Source organism: Balaenoptera acutorostrata, chromosome 5 (genome assembly GCF_949987535.1).
Source record: "Balaenoptera acutorostrata chromosome 5, mBalAcu1.1, whole genome shotgun sequence".
Taxonomy (NCBI): domain Eukaryota; kingdom Metazoa; phylum Chordata; class Mammalia; order Artiodactyla; family Balaenopteridae; genus Balaenoptera; species Balaenoptera acutorostrata.
Window position 1 is genome coordinate 35,911,677 of NC_080068.1, and position 21,487 is coordinate 35,933,163.

Below are 21,487 nucleotides of genomic sequence, written 5' to 3' on the forward strand. Positions count from 1 at the left end.
ACACATCTCTCTCAACCCTGTGCTCCCACAGCTTTTTGCATTTGCCTCTCTATTCCAGACTGCTTTGTGTTCAAGGTGCTGGCACATATGTCTCTGTCAGCCACCAACTGCAAAGGCTTGGAGAGCAGAGACCCATTCTCATCTTTATTCCACCTCTGCATCTGGCACGATGCCTGGCCTGGAGCCAAATGGAATTGGTGGTGTGGTCACATTCCCAGGACGGATGTTTTCATTTTTTTTAAACATCTTTATTGGAGTATAATTGCTTTAAAATGGTGTGTTAGTTTCTGCTTTATAACAAAGTGAATCAACTATACATATACATATATCCCCATATCTCCTCCCTCTTGCATCTCCCTCCCTCCCACCCTCCCTATCCCACCCCTCTAGGTGGTCACAAAGCACGGAGCTGATCTCCCTGTGCTATGTGTCTGCTTCCCACTAGCTATCTATTTTACATTTGGTAGTGTATATATAGGACGGATGTTTTCCCTTAGCCCATCGCCTGCAGAACTTCCTTCAGGAAGGGGACGGAGCTGCTGTCACTGTGGCCACAGACTTTCGCCATCTACCCATTACAGGACCATCGAGAATTCTGTACATAGATACGGACTTAAAATAAGAGGCCTAAACTGTGCCCTGAACATAAATCCATCCAGTTCAGAATGTGCGTATACTACTTGCTTTATGATGTGGCATTGTTCACCAGGGCAGGGACATACTTTTGCCATCACTTAGAGATGCTGACATGGGATTGGGAGAAGGAAGCCACGCCTGGTTAAGGCTTGAGTCTGTTCCATTCTTCTTGTTATTTTATCCTTGTGTCAAAGGAACATAAGTTTTGGTGTTTAGCCACATAACTGCTGAAAATATGTGGCACATGAGTGTTGATGATATAGTTGCTTTTCTAATTTATTCCATAAATGCAGTAATCCTAGCACACCATATAATAGTTGGAATAGTGCATGGATGGAAATAAAACACATATTTATATTATTTTAGAGTATGAGAGAAATGGAATATTAGTGTCTTTGGTTGGTTGTTGTTGATTTCACCTTTTTTTGCGGGGGAGGATGAAGGATTTCAATTATTCCAAGTAACTAAATGGTTATAAACAAAACTTTGGGGCTGGGCATGTTGTCTAATTATGGCTATTTTTAAATTTTAGTATCTTGGCATAAAATTACTTATGTATGTTTAATTTTTATAGCAAACATATTTTGCTAGGTCTCAAAAGAAGGAAAATTTTAGAAGCTATCCTAGATACAATAGTTAGTGTATAACTTAGGGAATAGTTCGACTTTACCAGTTTAAGATTTTCCTGAAGATATCCACCAGAATGACCGTAGTCTTCGAGATGACTTTAAGAGAACAACTCAAAGGAAGTTTCATGTGGAGACAAACGTGTGTGATCCCAGTGCACAGCGAGACTTGAGTCCAGGTCCTACTTCCACTGCTGGCTCCCTAGAAGTTTTTGGAGACAGGGTCTTTATCATTTCCCCTTAGTTGCTATTGTGTTCATATCCTAAGGCATTATTAATGTGAAATAAGGATGAAAAATCTCTTGGGAATATGTCGTCTGGGTGAAGAGTCAGCAAAGAGAATGGTCAGAGCTGGTAACATGAGCCTGAAAAACTTGATCATTTACTGGACTTGGGGGAAGTTAATTATCTTTGCTTTCCAAATAGCCTGAGGAATGGAAAGGACAGCAGCCAACTAGGAATAACTCCCAGTGAGAGCTATTCATAAAAGGAAGATAAGGTTGCGGAAGGTGAAGTTAAATTTGGTTTAACACATGTTGATTTTTTTTTTCAAGTATGTTCAGTATCATTTTATTGACATCTGAATACATAGGTTGAAATAACTGGAAAAAGATGTTGAAGGCAGATCATGATAAGACATACATTGAATAAAATGATAATGATAACAATAATAAAAATCAACAGTCACTGATTGCATTGATATGTTATACATTGAGTTAGGAATTTCAGATAATTAATTATTTATAGTCATTTGTATCTTTGCATATTTATAGTAGCAATTCTGTGAAATGGATTAAGAAATGCTTGTTCTAATTTTACAGATGCATAAATTGAGGATATATTTTAGGCATTTTATTTAAGGTCTTATGGATTGAGTGTCTGCCCTTCATACAGACTTTAGTTAATTTAACACATGTTGATTTTGAGGCCTCTCTAGGCCACGCAGGCAGAGTAGTCCACAGTGAGAGACAAGTCCACTCAGGAGAAAAATAAAGGATAGAGATAGAGATCTGGTGTTGGCCAAATTCACTCTATAGAATGAATGGCATTGTCTTGAAAGTCTGTAATGTGAAAAAAGAAGGCAGCCCAGGACTATAGTTGATAGTTAAGACAATGAGTTTCAGAATCAAACAAGCTTCAATTGTCACTTATAACATACACACTGTGTCACTTTAAGCCTTGGGATATCTGACATTTTTTTTTAATAGTAGACTTGAGATATAATTCACATACTATACAATTCACCCTTTTAAAGTATATGATTCAGCAGTGCCACTATCACCACTATATAATTTCAGTATATTTTCATCACCCCCAAAAGAAAACCCATATTCATTAGATGTCACTGCCCATTTCCCCCTTCTTCCACCCACTAGCAGCTACTAATCTACTTTCTGTCCATACAGCTTAGCCTGTTCTGGATGTTTCATATAAATGAAATCATACAATATGTGGCCTTTTGTGTATAATGTTTTCATTTAGCATAATGTTTCAGGTTGTAACATGTAACAGTACTTCATTTCTTTTCATTGCCAAATAATATTCCATTATACAGTTATACCACATTTTGCTATCCACTCAGCAACTGATGGACTTTTGGGTTGTTTCCACTTTTTGGCTCTTATGACTGATGCTGCTATAAAAATTCAGATACAAGTGTTTTTGTGGATATATGTTCTCAATTCTCTTGATTATAACATCTAGTAGTACAATTGCTCTGTCATACGGTAACTCTATGTTTAAGATTTTAAGAAACCGGCAAACTGCTTTTCAAGTTAGCAGTACCATTTTACAATCCCACGAGCAAAGCATGAGGGTTCTGATTTCTCTACATCCTCTGACTTTTTGTTTCTAGCCATTCTGGTGGGTGTGAAGTGGTATCTCACCGTGATTTTGATTTGTATTTCCCTAATGACTAATAATGTCAAATATATTTTCATGTGATCATTGGCCATTTGTATATCTTCTTTGGAGAAATATCTTTCTTTGCCCATTTTAAAATTGGGTCATTAGTCTTTTTATTGTTGAGTTTTAAGAGTTCTTTATATATTCTGGATATCAGTCCTTTAGTAGATATATGGTTTACAAATATTTTCTCCCATTCTGTGAGTTGCCTTTTAATTATTTTGATGGTATGCTGTGAAGTACAAAAGTTTTAAAATTTACCATTTTTTCTTTTGTACCATGTTTTTGGTATCATATCTAAGAAATCATTGCCTAATCTCAGATTGTAAAAGTTTACTCCTGTGTTTTCTTCTAAGAGTTTCATAATTTTAGTTCTTATATTTAAGTCTTTGATTCATTTAAAGTTAATTTTTGTGCATAGTGTGAGGCAGTGGTCCAACTTTATTTTTTTGCATGCAGATGTGCAGTGTTCCGGGTACCATTTGTTGGAGACTATTCTTTCCCCATTGAATCATTGTCTTGGCACCCTTGTCAAAAATAAATTGACCATAAATATAATGGTTTATTTCTGGACTCTCAGTTCTATTCTTTTGACCTACAGTTCTATTCTTCTGTCCTTATGCTAGTACCACACTGTCTTGCTTACTGTAGTTTTGTATTAGGTTTTTAAATTGGGAAGTGTGAGGCCTCAAACTTTCTTCTTTTTTTCCAAGATTGCCTTAGCTATTTTTGGTCTCTTGCATTTTCATGAGAATTTTAGAATCAGCTTGTCCATTTCTGCAAAAAAGTAACTGGAATATTGATAAGGATTGTATTGAATCTGTAGACCAATTTGGGGGAGTATTGCCATATTAGCAATATTAAGTCTTCCCATTCATGAACATGGATGTCTTTTCATGTATTTAGTTCTTTCATTTGTTTCAATGATGTTTTATCATATTCACTATAGAAATCTTGCACTTCATTTGTTAAATTTATTCCTAAATATTTTCTTCTTTTTAATTCTATGGTAAATGGAATTGTTGTCTTAATTTCATTTTTGGATTGTTCATTGCTAGAGTATAGAATTACAATAGATTTTTGGATGTCGTACTTGTATTTTATAGCCTTGTTGCACTCACTTGTTAGTTCTGATAGTTTTTAGTGGATTTCTTAGGATTTTCTGTATACAGGGTCTTGTTATCTGCTAATAGAGGTAGTTGTTTTACTTCTTCCTTTCTGATCTAGATTTTTGTGCTCTTTCGCTCTTTTTTTTCCCTTCCCTCCCTTCCACCTTTCACCTTCCTTCTTTCTGTCCCCCCTCCTCTCTTCTTCTTTTTTTTTTTCCTTTTTTCCTTATCATGCTGGCTAGAATTTTCAGTAATATGTTGAGTAAGAGTGCTTAGGGTGGATATTACTCTTTTTTCACCCTGATCCTAAAGAGAAAGCATTTATTTTTTTCACTATTAAGTATGATGTTAATTGTGGCTATGTAGATGGCTTTATCAGGTTGAAGAAGTTCCCTTTTATTCCTAGTTAAGTGTTTTTATCCAGAAGGGTGCTGAAGGGTGTTTTTCTGCATCTATTGATATGATCATGTGGTTTTTGTCCTTCATTATATTAATATAGTGTATTACATTGATTGATCTTTGTACGTTAAACCAAGCTAGCATTCCTGGGATGAGCCCCACTTGGTCGTGGTGCATAATCCTTTCAATATGTTGCTAGATTGTTGAGGCTTTTTGCATCTATATTCATAAGGAGTATTGGCTGGAAGTCTATTTTCTTGGGATTTCTTTGTTTCATTGTGGTATCAGGGTAATATTGGCCTCATAGTATGAGTTGAGAAGTGTTCCTTCCTCTTCTATTTTTTGGGATGAATTTGTGAATGACTGATGTTAGTTCTTCTTTAATGTGTGTTAACATTATCTAATTTATTGGGTTAAAATTGTTCATAGTATTCCCTCATAACTTCTGTGAGGTTGGCGGTAATGTCCCTCTTTCATTCCTGATTTTAGTAATGTGGGTCTTATCTCTTTTTATTTTGGTCAGTCTAGCTAAAACTTTGTCAGTTTTGTAGAGTTCTTTAAACAATCAACTTTATTTTCATTTATTTTTTCTATTGTTTTTCTATTCTCAATTTTATCAATTTTTTCTCTAATCTGTGTAACTTACTTTCTTCTGCTCACTTTGGGCTTAGTTTGCTCTTTTTGTTTTTTAAGGTGGAAGATTAGGTTGTTGGTTTGAAATCTTTCTTCTTTTTTAATATAGGCTTTTACATCTATTTCTCTCTCAGTGTTGCTTTAACTGCATCTTACATGTTTTGGTATATTGAGTTTTCATTTTCATTCAACTAAATTTTAAACACATTTAGAAATGTGGTGTTTAATTTTCACATATTTGTGAATTTCCCAAATTTCCTTCTGTTATTTATTTCTAATTTCATTCTTTTGTGATTGGAGAACATTCTTGACATGGTTTTGGCACTTTTAAATATATTGAGGCTTCTTATATGGCCTAACATATGGTCCATCCTGGAGAATGTCCCGTGTGCATTCACTTGTGTGTTGAGTTTGAGGATTTTGGGGCTGATCAAGGAAAGACTGGAGCATGAGATGGTTGTGGTGCACAGTGAGCTTATTGGGCAGTATTTGGACAGGGTTGCATGAGAGGGGAAGAGCCTCACAGCAGAAGATCTTACAGAGACAGGGACCACCATCCAAAGGGAGAAGAGGGTAAGTGAACTCCCAGAGAAGAGGGAAATGGAGAGGGAGCTTATGTGTCAAGGTGATGTCACTCAGCAGCAAGGTAAGGGGGTTTCTGAGTCAGAGAGCTCTGAGGGGCAGCAGTGGTTCCGGGTCCTTTACGCCTACAGGGTTTGTCTTCTCTATGGCTTGCAGATATTGGGTGCAGTTTTGCAGGGTATACAAAGCAGGCAGGCTCTAAATGCTAAAAATATGTTTACTTTGGATATATTTTAAAGCAATTGGATATGTAAGAGTTTGAGTTTGGCTTTGGGTTGATGGTGCCAACTTCTTGTGAAAAAGTAAACAATGTGAGGGCCAATATACAGGGGTCACTTATAGAACAATTTGAGAAAAATGTATATTCTGCGGTTGTTTGATGGAAAGTTCTATAGACGTTTGTTTGTCTGGTTGGCTTATAGTGTGTTGGAGTCTTCTGTTTGCTTTTGATCTTCCAGCTATTTGTTCACTCCCTTGCTGAAAGTGGGTTTTGAAGCTTCTATTATTGTTGAATTGTCCATCCACTGTGTCCCCACCCACTTTCTCCTTTGCCTAGATAACTCCTCATACCATAAACAGTCATTCAGGATTCAGGTTGTTGGTCTGGATCTGCTGAGCAGGGGGTAACTTTACTGGTTTGGGTTGGTTTTAGTTTAAATTTTATCTTCTAGTCTCTCATCACAGGCCAGTGTGCACATTCTAATCCTCTGAAGGACAAGAATGTAAAGGAACTAGGCCAGGAAGCATGAAGGGACCATGCTACACTCAGAACCTCTCCCCTTTCTATATCAGCCGTAAGTCGATGTTCAGATTGTTAGAAGTCCAAAACACTAAAAATATTGTTATGACCTCCCCACATCACCCCCATATTTTCATTCTGAAAACAAACAAACAAAAAAACCCCAAAACAAAAAAACCCACTAACTCATTTTAAAAGGTATAAGTAAGCATACAATGGTTTGGTTTTCTTCTATGATGACTATGTTGATGCTTTTTAAAAAAATCAAAAACCAAAATCAAATGCTTTTCCCCCAATTGTCCTGTTTTTAGAAACCCTGCTTTACTGGCACGCTAAACACAATGTGTTGCCCACCATAGAATTAAGCACTGCAAGTCTCCTTTGCCCCCTAGGGCCTGGGTGGCAAGCATCTGGGGCGTGGCTACCACTCCCTCCTCCCAAGCCCGTGGCAGATACCATCAAGGCCAAGTGTATATCCTCTTCCACTGAATGTCTGTTAATGTCTTTACCCATTTTCTAAATGCATTGTTTGATTTTTTTGCTTTTGACTTCTGAGAGTTCTTTATATATTCTAGATACAGGTCTTTTGTCAAATACGTGGTTTGCAAGTATTTAATCTGTAATTTACCTTTTCATTTTCTAACAGGGTCTCCCACCACCCCTATGTTGAGGTATGATTGACAAACAAAATTGTACAATATTGAAAGTGTACAATGTGATGATTTGATATACATTTAATGGGGTTTTCTTGAATAGCAAAAGTTTTACATTTTGAAGAGGTTCCATTTATCAGCTTTTCCTTTTACGGATTGTGCTTTTGGTATCAAATTTAAGAACTCTTTGCCAGGTTCTAGGTCTTGAAATAAATTTATCTTCTGTTTTTTCAAAAACTTTTATAGTTTTACATTTTACATTTAAGTTCATGATCCATTTTGTGTTAGTTTTTGTATACCATGTAAGGTTTAGATTTTTTTGTTTTGCCTATAGGATATTCAGTTGCTCCAGCACCATTTGTTGAAAAAACCATCCCTACTCCATCGAGTTGCTTTTACATCTTTGTAAAAAATGAGCTGGGTTCATTTCTGGGTTCCGTATTCCATTCCATCGATCTATGTGTCTATCCCACAGTACCATACTGTGTTGATTACTGAAGCTCTATAGTAAGCCTTAATATTAGGAAGAATGATTTTTCTTGCTTTATTCTTTTTCATAATTATTCTGGCTATTCTAGGGTCTTTCCCTTTCAATACAAATTTTAGAATAACGTTGTCCATATTTACAAAGAAGCTTGCCGAGATTTTGATAGAAATTGCATTAAACCCTTAGATCAGTTTGAAGAGAGCTGACATCTTCACCATGTTGAGTCTTTCAATTTATGAACATGGTATGTCTCTCCAATTATTTAGGTCTTTTTTGATGTCTTTCATCAATATTTTGTAATTTTCAGTGTACAGAAGCCGTACATGCTTTGTTATGTTTATACCTAAATATTTTAGTTTCTTTGAAGCAATTGTAAAGGGTATTGTGATTTTGTTTTGATTTCTACTTGTTTGTTGTTAGTATATATAAATACAATTGATTTTGTATGTCAATCTTGTATGCTAGCTCCTATCCATTCCTAGTTTGCCAAGAGATTTTATCATGAATAGTTATTGAATTTTGTCAAATGCTTTTTTTCTGCATCAGTTGACACGATTGTATGATTTTTTTCTTTAACTTGTTGATTACATTGATTTTTGAATATTGAAACAGCCTTGCATACCTTGAATAAATCCAGTGTGTTTGTAGTATATTACTCTTTTTACACATTGCTGGATTTGATTTGCTAATATTTTGTAGAGGATTTTTGTGTCTAAATTAATTAAAGATATTGGTCTATAGTTTTCTTTTTTTGTCCTTTATTTGGTTTTGGTATTAAGACAATACTAGCCTCATAAAATGAGTTGGGAAGCATTCCCTCCTCTTCTATTTTCTGGAAGAGATTATGTAAAACTGGTGTCCATTATTCTTTAAATGTTTGGCAGAATTCTCTAGTGACACTTTCTGGGCCTAGAGATTTTGATTTTTAATATTATTTTAATGTGAACTTATCTGTACCCATAAGAACAAATGGAGCCCAGGAAGACTGTGTTCAGCAAAGTCTGGAGAATTTTGGGTCTCAGTTAATATTGTATGTCACATGTGTATATGACACATTAGCCTGTGTTCTTCTTGAGAGTAGCCATGTATGTTGGTCATTGTTGGTACCTCAGCACCTAGGACAGCACCTGGCACATAGTAGGTGTTCAATGTAAGATTGCTGAATAATTGAATCGACTCTCAGCACTCTGCTGCAGATTGGAAGCCTGATGCTGTTAGAGGGCAACATGGAGGCACCCAAATCTTCTTTGGGGGTGGAAAAATCTTTTGGGAAGAAGGGAGGAGTAGATAGTACTTATGGCTCCATTTTTTCCCTCTTATTTGCCTAAGCTGCTTCCAAGCAGGCCGTGATCGGCCATACCACCTAGAGCAACCCAATGTGCTCAAGAATTTGAAGAGCGTGGGGTTGCTGGTGGGGCAGTGGAGTGTGTCAGTGTAGGACTAGGGCTGGTTGCAGACTGGTGCTCCTTCCTGTTCTGGGTGCCTCCTGACACAGAAACAAGCTCTGAGAATTCCACCTTAAAACAGACGATGAACAAGAGATGAGAATGTATTGAGCTTAAGCATAACTTATAGAGTAATAATTCTTAATTATTTATAGATGAGTAGTCTCAGGCTTGCAGAAACTATTGACTTGCCTAGGTCTCTCTGAATTTCGAAAGCTACACCAAGGTGCTTTCCACTTGGACTGCAGTTTCTAGTCTGCTAAGTGGTTTGTTCTGACATCCCTTAGATTATACAGTTTTAGATTTCCTGCCAGAGCTACATTTGTGTGTGGGTGTACAAGAAAGCACATGCATGCATGAGGAAGTGCATAGGTTTTCAGGTATTGCTACTGGGGAGCCAGTTAATGACAGTAAGTTCTCGTGCTTTGCACATTTCATGGTATAGCAGAATGTCTGGGTTGTTAAATTAATGATTATTATTACTCTCTACTGGGACATCTTGGGACAGTTAAATTCTTTGGTTTTCTCTTCTAACGCTATCTGTATTAACTGCTATTTTTATCAATAGATTTTTTTTTTTTAGCACCTATCTGCATTATTCTCTGGACAATCATGGACAGCTTTAAGAAATATTTTATTATGCTCACTTGCTCTTTGTTTCTGAGCTAAATGTGAATTCATTTGTTTGTAATTTGAGGATGTGGGGATTTTATTGATTATAAAGGCAATGAGCCTCATGCCAGGTTTATTTGTAGTGTCTAGAAAAATACCTTCAGCACGATAATTGCACAATGTTGATTGGTCAATATGTAAAACTGATGATAAATACTTAATTTCTAGGGCTCTGTCCTATTAGAAAATATTCTGGTACAACTCAGTGAAAGTTCTCTCCTTGCAAGCACCTTTACCTGAGTTCGACCTGAACCAAACATTCTATTTTCTACCTGAGTTAATGCACTCTCTCCTTTATGCCATCCCTGGGCATGTGCATACCTCCCTCTTAACCCAGCATGTTGGAATTATTTGTTTGCATGCCTCTCTCCCTTACTGGATTGAGAGTTCCTTTTGGGAAGGATCCGTCTATCTTCAGTGCCTAACACAATTTCTAACTCTAGAATAGAAGCTGAAGGAGGGCAGGATCACTGTGCATCCACCACCTAGAACAGCGCCTGGCATGTGGGTAAGCACTCACTACCTATTATTGAGTGAATACATCAATGGTGATAGTTGGTGCTCAGAAAATCTTTGCTGAGTTAATGAATTAATGTGTATTTGTGCAACAAGGTTCATGGGCAAAAATTACATTGTTTCATAATCCAGAGGTAGTGACTGCATGCAGGATACATATGCATGGACTTGCTTTCCAAGGTGACCCCTCCCGCCATCAAGAACATTGAAAACCTGGTAGTAAACAAGATTTGAAAGGTAAAAAATCAAATTATCATTTGATGACAGAATAGGGAATGAAGACTGGAGGGTGCTGTTAGATAAAATGGATCTTTTTTAACTCTATGAATTTCAGTGCACGTAGACAGAGCTTTTGAACACTTAGGAAATGTTGCCCCAAAAGTCTTATAAATGTGTTCTTGTACACAACTCATTTCTCAGGTTATTTAGGAAAGGGAAGAGGAGTTACATGTGTAGTAGATGTGTAGTTTTTATATCTCTAAACTTTCCTGATCTCCTATTTGGGGCATTTTAGCAGTTTATTAACAGGTCACGAATCATCTTAGGAAACTCAGAAATCCAATGTCTTCTGACATCTGCTTGCTTTCTTTTTCCAATAATGGGTGAACATTTGTGTTTTTATCTGCCTATGAAAGAAATCTAATAGTTGAAAAACTAATTAAGAATACAGTCATGATTATTTCAAAAATGAGCCACATATATACTAGAATCATTGTGCAAAAGAAAACAATAAAACAGAATGAAAAGTGAACCAAAAACCTACCTGCTCTGTCCAAACATGTCTCATTGACTTATAGGCTTGCCAAAGATGGGAACAAGATTTGTGTGGGGATTGGAAAGTCCATAGAGAGGCCCATAAGGCAGGATGCAGGCACGGGAGTGATGCCTCTGCCACTTCTTTACAACATGACCAAAGGAGGCTGTGTCTGGCATTAACAAGCTCTCCAGAGCTGGAGAGTTTGCATCCCTTAACACAGGCAGGTGGCTTTTGCTTTGATTGGAGAGGGGGCATTCAGACAGGTCAGTTTCTTCCAAATTGTTTCTTTCCACTACTTTTGGATGTGTTGTACCTATTTTCACTTTCTAATTCCTAAATCCTTGGTCTACTTTCTTTTGTCTTTTATTTCTCTCTCTCTCTCTCTCTCGCCTTTTCCAGGGTTCCTAGCTTCCTGTTTCAAATGTTTACAATGAGTAATGGCCTTGATCATGAGTGTCCCTCTTCCAGTCCATGCGTGCCTTTTAGGAAGAGGGTCGTGCCATGAGTTTGTGGAATCGGTGAGAAGCAGAGTCAGGTGGTAATCCAGAGAAAGATGAAAGGAATTGTGCAGCTCAGGTAGGCAAAGGGCTCTATTGACTTTTGGAGCTAGAAGAGCTTGAAGCGCTGTAGAGAGATCATGGCTGTATGTTCAGGAAACTTTTAAACTAAATCAACAAAATGCTATCAGATAAAGTCTTCACACGAACACCACTAAAAATTTCGGATTTGCTGAGGACACTCTGTTGCTCTCATGTATTACCTGTCCTTATACTTCATGTAACTTATCAGTTGTAAATATATAATTGTAATTGTGGTTATTTTCTTTCACCCTCTCATGTAAACGCCATGAGAACAAGGACTGATGTACATATCCACAGCACTTAGAACAGGGCCAGGCATGCAGCAGATGCCCAATGAGTATTTGTTGAATTGATGAGTGCCACCCTGTTCCTATAATCCATCCTGGATTAAATAGAAGATAGAATTTGTCATCTGAAAGGCCTGAGTTTTAGCTCTGACTCTGCCTTGTGGCAGTGGGTCCACGCCGCCTAACCCCTCTGAGCCTGTTTCCTCGTGTGTTTAATAGAATTTCTCTGGAGGCTCCTAAAATAGAACAACGAAGCGTTTGGATGGACGCTTTGTGGATGGATGCCCTTCTCACCTTCATGCTGTTTTTTCACCATCCCCTCCCTACCCTCTGCCTTCCAATGGCTACTCTTCAAATCATGGTTCTGTTTAGCTGAGCATTAGAGTTGAAGTGGGGAAAGAATGAACATTTTTGCAATGGTGATTCTTTTTCATTAAAAAAATCTGCATAAATGAAAAGCACAACTGTCAAGCTTGTGAACCGTAGGCTAAGACTAGTGTCCCGACGAGCTGCTGCGGGACTGCTGAGACCAGACAAAAGCCTGTCCATCCCTGCCTCCCGGCAGGGTCCGCAGTGGTAAAAGCTGAGTGAGATGGGAGGCAGGAGCGGGTGATGGGTGGTGTGGGGAAAGGCACTTTCTGAGTCACAGAGGAAACGGGCACTTCAAACTGCGGGAAGGCTGGGCCTCAGGACAAAGGAGGTGACAGCTCTTGTTCAGCTCCCTTCCCAGTTCCTCCCAAGAAGAAGACAAGACACAAGACCAGGAGTTGGTAAAGCAGGAGGTAAAGTTTATATACAAGAATATAATGTTTATCTGAAATATTTACAGTGTTGGTTAAAGCAGTATTTTTACAACTTTTTCAGGTCAACTACTATGTATATTACAGGTAAGCTACAATGGTTTAATTTGCAAAATTAAGTAAAAAAATGTTTTAAACAAAGCTTAAAGTACTCGGGTCAATCATAACATCAGTCTGTCTTGCCCTTTATTTGAAGAACTCATGCTACGGTGGTTAATGTGGTTTTTATAAATGGGAGTACTCTACCTGGAAATGCGAAATGCAATACATGCTAGAGTTGTAAGTTCCCAACAGGGATGTAAAATGACAGGTGAATTGTTATAAGACTTTTAGGTGCTGAGTGTCAGGCTGGAGCTGAGAGAGAAGTTGAGATAACAGCCAGCTTTATCTCAACTGGGTTTTGGACCCACACAGAAAAGTGAAAGTTTGGGCCACAGAGAAAAGTAAAGCTATTTGCACGTTATGGCAACCTCAGCAGAAAGTGAAAATCGGTTGACCCAAACCAAACAACCAAAAAAAATCAAACCCAAGTCACAGTTGCACGTATTCAAAACTAGCTTTTCAGTGAGCTATTTTAAAACTTCATAAAAATCTTCGTGATTTTATTAGTTGGAAGATTTCTACAAGATTTGGGTGGGTTTTTCCTTTATGTGAAAACAACTATTTGTTCCTGAGGCCTCCTGGGGCCTTATAACTCAGAAAATGCCAGGGGTGCAAACGTGCAAAAGACAGGGGAAGCCGCTCCAGGCTGGGGCTGGAGCTGCAGGGACTGTGCTTGGGAAATGAGTGCTGAGGTCCCACAGCAGAAGTGGGAAGGGTCAGCAGAGCCCGGGTGGTGGCCCCGGGACTAGCACTGCAGCTTGCGGATGCTGCGGGAGATGCGCTTGAACTCTCTCTGCCCCTTCTGCCACCGCTTCACAGAGGTGATGACCAGCTCTCCGCCCAGTTTCTGCCCCATGACCAGGTAGGGCGCATTGATGTCATTCATCTCCTCGCACGTGCACTGCAGGCTGTCTTTGAGCCACAGCACCGACTTCTTCAGGTCCCTCTCGGACACACCGTTCAGCTTGTAAATGGTCTTGCTCTTGGTCTCCAGGATGATTTTGGTATCTCTGTTGATGTAGGTGATCTCCTTCACTTTTATTTTCAGTGCTACGAAGACAAGAGAGGACAGAGTGATAAGGAGGGAACACATCCCACTGCATATTTGTGACTCGGCTTGGGAGAGGGAAGAAGAGCTTCCCAGGGCTGATGGGACAGTCAGGGGCTGCGGGTAGGGGGTTGGGAGCTGAGGGCAGCAGGTGGCTCCATTTCTAAAGCCTCAAAGGGTTTGTCAGGCACTTTGTTTCAAACCAGCCATCCTTTAAAAACTTTCTTTGCGGGGACTCAATTGACTTTTCTTCCTTGCCCTTGTGTTCTTGTGTTTGTACGTAGGCTGCCTGTGGTGTGTGCTCTCCTTGACAAATGACTTCCCCTATTGGAAACTTCAGCATGAAAAGAAATGCCTGACTCTTAGGTGAAACACGATCCTTCTGTGGCCATAAACGTTAAACTCAATTTATTACGTCGGAGAGGTTTTTGGACAAACCTGTAAGGAAATTATATCACAAAATCATTGTTTTCTAAAGAACAAACTACAGGGAAGGAGAATTGATCTTACAGCTGCATTTGATTTGGTAAAGTAACTCAGAGAAAAAATAGCCAAGACTCTTTTTAAGAGCACAACATGTTTAGCTGTAAAAGTGTTTTTCTGAAGACCTCATCCTCATATGCTATCATTTGCCTGTCTGAGGCCAAGGCGTTTACAGATCATATATGTACTGTTTCCAAGATGGATATGTAGACTCATTAGAATGCTAAGACCAAAAGTAAGTGGTTTACGATAAAAGTCACATTTTATAGTCATGAACAGTATGCTTTGGGAAAGACAACCCTACAAACATACATGCTGGAATTAAATTTCAAGACTCCATGAAGGCAGGGAAAGGATAGAATTTTAAGGCTGGAAGGGATCATCCAGTTAAAATCTCTTCTTGGTACACAAAGAATCTGAAATCCAGGGAAGTTTAGTGACTTAACATGAGGTCACCCAGTTAGGCTGTGCCCTGGCAAAGTCTAATTCTCAGAACTCTGGTCCCCAAACCTCCTCCTGTAACACCACTGTGATCTCTTAGGCATAGTATCGAATTTCTTGTCCTGGTTGGTGCATTAATACGCCCACTGTAATGTGTCGTCAGACCCTTGGTGACATTAACAATTGTTCCATATAGATGACATGCAGGTGTGACTTCCTGACTCTGATGGAGTTTAATGCATTGTTTAAATTAGTAATAGAGGAAGAGGTTTTTTTGTGTATATCACTGTTCTGGAAATTTCTTCCTCTTTCTTTCTTTCTCTCTCAGAAGGGGAATTTGACTAAGCATGGCTTTTCTAGTCAACCAAGAAATGACTGAGGCTCAACCAGGTAAATCAAGGATACTGGGACTTGGCCAACCATTATTTGTCTGATATGCATCTGGGCTGTAGTACTGAGCTCTCAGGGTTTATCATGAGATAAGCCACATGGCAATGTCACATGTTCCTATGGCCTCTGCCTAAGGGCTGGGAGTGGGGAAGGTATACGGTAGGAGAAGTGATTGTAATGTTACCTGGGAGTCTCATCCATAGCACAGACAGAGCATGTGTGAGATTTCTCCTGGTCAAATTAGACTTTCTTGAGCTCCAAATATCAGAAGAACCATCACTTTTAACAAGGGGGGAGATTTATTACTCATCTTTCTCTAGCTATGAAATAACCAACTTTGCAAGAGCTTACCATGGGAGAACTTCAGACATTTCCTCCCTGGGTTTTCAGCTGGGACCAAATATAGGGAATCGAAGTCCTCAGATAACTTTTCCTGCCCTGGAAGATGTGAACGGGGATGCCACACATGGTAGGAGGCAGGGGTGTTGATACTGTCTGCTCCAACAATAGACTGCATTCAGAGGCGGGCAGTTCTGGGCTATTCTTTCTTCACCAGTACTTTCCCCACTGTAATAAGGAAGTCTTCTCCATCTTCCCTGTACTCCAAGTGCAGTGGAGAGAGTGTCATGCTTTCATGGATGATTCCGATTTCTACCCTTGTTCCTTCTACCCTTTCATTACTCCCCCAGGGTACAGAGGCGATGTGGAGAACCGCTTATAAACCAGTATAACACGCACCCCCTACAATTTAGGTTCATTATCCCCTTTGGGACAAATTGAATGTGGAGAAATAGAAAACAAAGCTTGTGAGGTATCTGCATGTGTGATACCTTAAGTGTAATGACTTCCATGTTGTTTTGAAAGGCTCTCTCCTCTAAGGAGAGAGAACGTTGTACACACACACACACACACACAGACACAAACATTTCTTTGGCCCAGGTCTTGATGCAGCATCCTTAGGAAGGAGGTCTTCTGTAAGGTAAGCCACAAAGCAAGCAGGTAATGTGTGTGTGTGCGCATGTGCTCTAATTTCAACTTTTGTGGAGCCCCACTAAACTTTTTCATGGAAGTCAGGAGAGAGATCTATACTAAATCTGGTGCAAAGGCCATAACTTACCAGAAGAAAATGATATTTTATATACATTTTTATATAAACTTTATTAAAATTATATTTAAAAATTTTGTCCTTAATCAAATCCTGTAGCATAGAAGCTAAGAACCGTGTTTTGGGCAAGGCTCTGGAGCTTTAGGGTTGCTGCTGCCAACATGCCTGGCCCTCTCCTACTCTGAGAGCTGTATGTATTAGAATATAGACATTTGAAACCCTATCATCCATCTGTGGCTCTCACTGAGGGGAAGGACTGGCTAGCACTCAGAGTTACCTCCTTCCTTTCCCCTTCCTCAGCAGTTTGAAGCTTCTCCTATAGCTACGGCTGTCCCGGGACCTGCTAAGGTTAAGCCCAGGACCCTTCCTGCAAGACACCTGGGGTTGTAAGGGGCAGTGATTGGGTTGTTTCCAGTTTCAGGGACCTGGCCAGGTCTGAGATTTCTGGGCTGGTAAATTGTAAGGAGAGGGTGGGAGGGCAGTCCTCCACAGTGGGCGCTGGAGTGATTTCTCTGTCTCCAGGACTTAATTGAGTATGTAGAAGTGTTCATACAGATCTGTTACAGTCTGTTATTGTTTGCTAGAACAGGGACCACATCTGTTTACCAGTAAATTCAACCTTCTGCCTGAATAAATACTTTTAAATACCAACCCCTCAAACACACCCAAAAGTGCCTGCTCTTGGAATGGGAGGAAAACACGAATGTCTCAGGTATCTGGGCAAAGTTCCTGGCCATTCCCAACTCTCCCCCAACACAGCACTGATCCTGTGTCTAGCTGGCTCCTCTGCTCCCCTTGGAGGCCTGAGGACACAGATGAGGTGCTGCTGGAGCTCTGGGTGGACAGTCTCCAACCCTCCTTCCTCTTATAGTTCTTTCTTAAGGGGAGTGACCCACACGCCGTGGAACTTGGGTAACATACCTCGCACGTTATTTACTGTGCTCCAGAACCTTGTCATCATGGAACCTTGCATGTATCTTGCCAGAGTAAACTCCTAGTTTTATTGTTTCTTCTTTTTAAATTTAAGGAAACTCTCCCTGACATATTATTAACCAGTACCTTGGATATACTCACTGATGGTGGAACATGGGAAGCAGAGCATCATGGGTTATGAATAACGTAAAAATATTTCTGTTTGGCACTGGAGTAAATTTCAATTTTTGGCCAACTTCATGCTTTGAATCTGTTTTGCTGAGGCTCATATTTACATGTTCCCATCCCTGGGACACATGTTAAGTGACTAAAAGAGAACATGGTCCAAGATTATGCTTGTTGGCAAGAAAAAGCCATAGTGAAATGAAAAATGTGCCATCGTAAATTCATAATGTGAACAATTCTCATTATTTGATTATTGCTTAACAGAGCAATGACTCTCACCTAAAAAGATACAACTCGATACAAGATAGTTACATAGGGAGGAAACTAGGATAACACAGATGATTAGCTCAAGGAAAGATGAACTGTGATGATATGTCACCCAAACTTTATCTAGTAACATCTTAATGAATTGTACCTTTCAGTTTTACTGGGCAATAAAACTTTTGTTGTTGGTGGTGTATTACTTACCAAAATCATTTTTACAAAGAGTTTCCATTATGTCGTTGTCATCTTCGTTTTTATTTTTGCAGGCTTCACATACCTTTGGAGCTAGAAACATGAAAAGTTAGTAAGTCTGCTTAAAATGAAACAGCAGGTGGCATTTGTAAACAACTCAGGGGCTTATTCAGGCAAGAGTAGCAATTGTCCTGGAAGACCCCAGCTTCTGCCTCATTTATAAAAGAAGAACCACTCATTCTTAAGACAGTCTCCCATGCCTCCCATCTTTCGGACAGGCAAAAATACCCACGTGCTGTGTTTCATGTATGATGACTCCCCAAGCAAAGGGCGCCCTGGTGGAGTGTGCAGGTGCAGCCGCAGGTAACTGAGACAGGCTGCAGCTTTTCACTCTTCCTCCCACTCCTGGGACAAACTCGGTCTCTGAAAAAGTTAGTCCCAAAGCCTCTCTGAGGAGAAAGCACCAAAAGACCCTTAAGGAATTTTGGAAAACTAGCAACCACAAACTACGGCCAGAAGATCGTCTTTCTCAGCTGCAGGTCACTGGTGCAGCCTGGCCTCTGCTGGGCTCTTCAGCTGACTTGTCTCTCGGGGGAGTCATTTCAAGATATTTTCAGGTCTGGACAGGGCGGGGTGGCTAGCATTGTAAGGCTCACGTCTGGGTTCTTCCCCCTTGGTAGCACACCTTGCTAATGACTATAGCCTGCTCTAAATGGTTCTGTATCACCTCGTGCTTTCTGCCAAGTTTGTGCTTGAGTTAAGCAGCATTTATTTCACTGTTATCTTCATCCCTGGTGCAGATTCTTCTTGCCTCTCTTTGCCTGTTTCAAACTCTCAAAAACAAACAGACAAAACAACAGCAACAACAAAACCCAAACAAACAAAAACCCAAAGCTTCTCCTGAAGCCAGTTGAAATCTGACCAAACCCAGGAAGGTGCACTAGCACAATCATGAGAGAGCCTGCTAAAGGCTCTTCTAAAAGAGTCTGATTCCTTGGGAAAAGGGAAAAAAGAAAACATTCATTTTCTCCCACTTATAAATGTACTAATGCTGTCTTTAAAATTTAGGTGAAATTTCATTAATATGAAATTGCATTTTCGCAGGGAAAAAAGAACTATATGACTCATTTTAGAAGTTATTTATCAAATAAGAAAAAGCGCAGAGCAGATTTTGAAACACGTAAACTTTTATTTTGAAGGGGGAAATGACTTTTTGGAGAAATGTAGTATATAATGTTTGTGGGACTGTGAAAAATAAAAACAAAAGCAACACACATAAAACTGCCCTTAACTCCCCTGTCTCAAACAAAATGAAACTTTTCCAATTAGGAGCTCTAGGAGTGTATATAAAATGTTACTAACCTGTGTTGGTTGGTCTGTGGTATATGTTGGACAAATGTTTGAAATATGCCAAACATTTGCAATAAATTATAAATCTAACCAATAAGATGATTGCAAACTCACGGTGCCTGCCAGGAAAGATTGCTAAGCAACTTTGCATTTTCTTTAACTAATGATGGCTGTAGGAAAACAATTAGAGATGGAAAGGGAGATGCTGGTGGAGCCCTGAAAGGGATTAGGAAGCCCCCTTTCCATCCCGGGGGGACCTAAATCAGCTCAGACACATTGTATATGTTTTCCTTTCAGGAAGACTATCAAGAGCCCATGAGGTTTTCATTGCTTTGATGGTTTCTGCACAGGAACTCCCCCTCTATTTTCTAAAAAACTTGGGAAACTCTCTTTTGCACGATTTTCTCCAGTTAATTAAAACCACTCCTAAGATAAAAGCTGATTAGTGATAGAAAAATGATTCCTGGAGATTCCCTTTGTGCCCTCTTTCTTGGACCTCTGAGCAGTTACAACCAATGCTCAATTTTCAACACGCATGAGCCAGTCCTGCTTTTTATTTTCAAAGCCTAAATCGGCAAAGAACAGAGAGTGCCTTAAAAGACTATCTGTTTGCACATTTTGGCGATCGTGCCTGTAGGGAATGTCCCTGTGCCTAGAATCCTGCCCAGTGGTAAGAACGTGCTGCGTGAGGCTGAGGCCAGCGTGCTCTGGCCAGGGTGCTCACCGCCAACTCCTCCTAGCAGGACCACTTCCAACACTCTCAGTTGCGGCCCCCGTGCTAGCATCTTCAAAAAGAATTGTACATATATCTACACGGGAAAGATCTCTTTCAGTTCTACGTTTTCTCACCCCACTCCCCTTCTAAACTGTCCCTTAGAAAGAGCAACTGGTATAACTCGGGAAGGGAATGAGAGACTTGGGTGTGTGTTTGGGGGGGGGGGTATCTCAGATTTGTCACGATGACACACCAGGGCAAGGAGAGCGTCTGCCCTGCCCGGGACTGGCACCCCCGGCGGGGAAGCATCGGGATGGGGGGCGGGGGCCGCGAGAACACCCCCGGAAAGCCTTAGCGGAGCTGGTGGGGGGTGTGTAATAAGGAGGAGGGCTTACCTTCCTCGGTGGCCGGCAGGAGGTGGTCGCTGCTAGCGAGGGGGATGCAGAGGTCGTTGTCTTGGGGGAAACGGTCGCACTCAAGCATGTCGGGCCAGGGGAAGCCGAAGGCGGACATGACCGGAGCGCAGCGGTCCTTCACCTGCACGCAGAGCGAGTGGCACGGCTGGATGGTTTCGTCCAGGTCATCGAGGCAGACGGGGGCGAAGAGCGAGCACAGGAACTTCTTGGTGTCCGGGTGGCACTGCTTCATGACCAGCGGGATCCAGGCGCCCGCCTGCTCCAGCACCTCCTTCATGGTCTCGTGGCCCAGCAGGTTGGGCAGCCGCATGTTCTGGTACTCTATGCCGTGGCACAGCTGCAGGTTGGCCGGGATGGGCTTGCAGTTGCTGCGCTTGTAGGAGAAGTCGGGCTGGCCGAAGAAGAGCCCGCGCGCGGAGCCCAAGCAGCAGTGCGAGGCGAGGACGAGCAGCAGCAGCGAGCCGGGACCCTGTGGCATCGTGGGCGCGCGACCCCCGGTGGGGCGGAGGAAGCCAAGGCGGGGAAGCGCGAGGCGGCAGGGGCCGGAGCTCTTCCCAGCCCGCTCGTTGCGCTCGGCGCGGCTCGGGGCCTGGGAAGCGGGCGGTGGGAAAGCCGGGACGCCGGGCGCGCGGACTGCGGCGGCGAGGGGCTCTGCGTTCGGCTCCGCGCAGCAAGTCCGCGCGCAGCTCCAGGGGGCTCCGACCCGGGGGAGCAGAGTGAGCCACTGCTGGGGCCCGGCCAGCGTTTTCTTGGCCTTTTTAATGCAAATCTGGAGGTGGGGGGGAGCGAGGGAGGAGCCAGTGGAGAGTAATCCGAGGAGGGTTGGTCACTACTCTCTGGGTCTGGTTTTACGTTGAGAATGCCCCTCACGCGCTCCCTGGAAGGAAATTCTGGCTGCGCCCCACCGACCCCCGTTCCCCCCGCCCCCGAGGATGCTGCCAAGCGCGCGCTCTAGGACTGCTGTAAACAACAAACAAACAAACAAATAGACCAGCCTGGCAGCTGCGCCCCAACAGTGAGCGTGAGGAGCACGGGCTGCGGGAGATAGGGGGACGT

At 41.2% G+C, this 21,487-nt stretch overlaps 1 protein-coding gene across 1 annotated transcript; it reads right to left on the reverse strand.

Annotated features, from left to right (window-relative positions):
* Window positions 1–12,794: 12,794 nt before the first annotated feature.
* On the reverse strand, window positions 12,795–21,183 carry SFRP2 (secreted frizzled related protein 2). The gene is made up of 3 exons (XM_007189443.2): window positions 20,411–21,183; window positions 17,963–18,043; window positions 12,795–13,979 (listed from the first exon to the last, which is right to left on the reverse strand). Exons 1-3 carry the CDS (start codon window positions 20,907–20,909, stop codon window positions 13,675–13,677), a joined length of 885 nt encoding a protein of 294 aa, XP_007189505.1. The 5' UTR covers window positions 20,910–21,183; the 3' UTR covers window positions 12,795–13,674.
* Window positions 21,184–21,487: the final 304 nt, after the last annotated feature.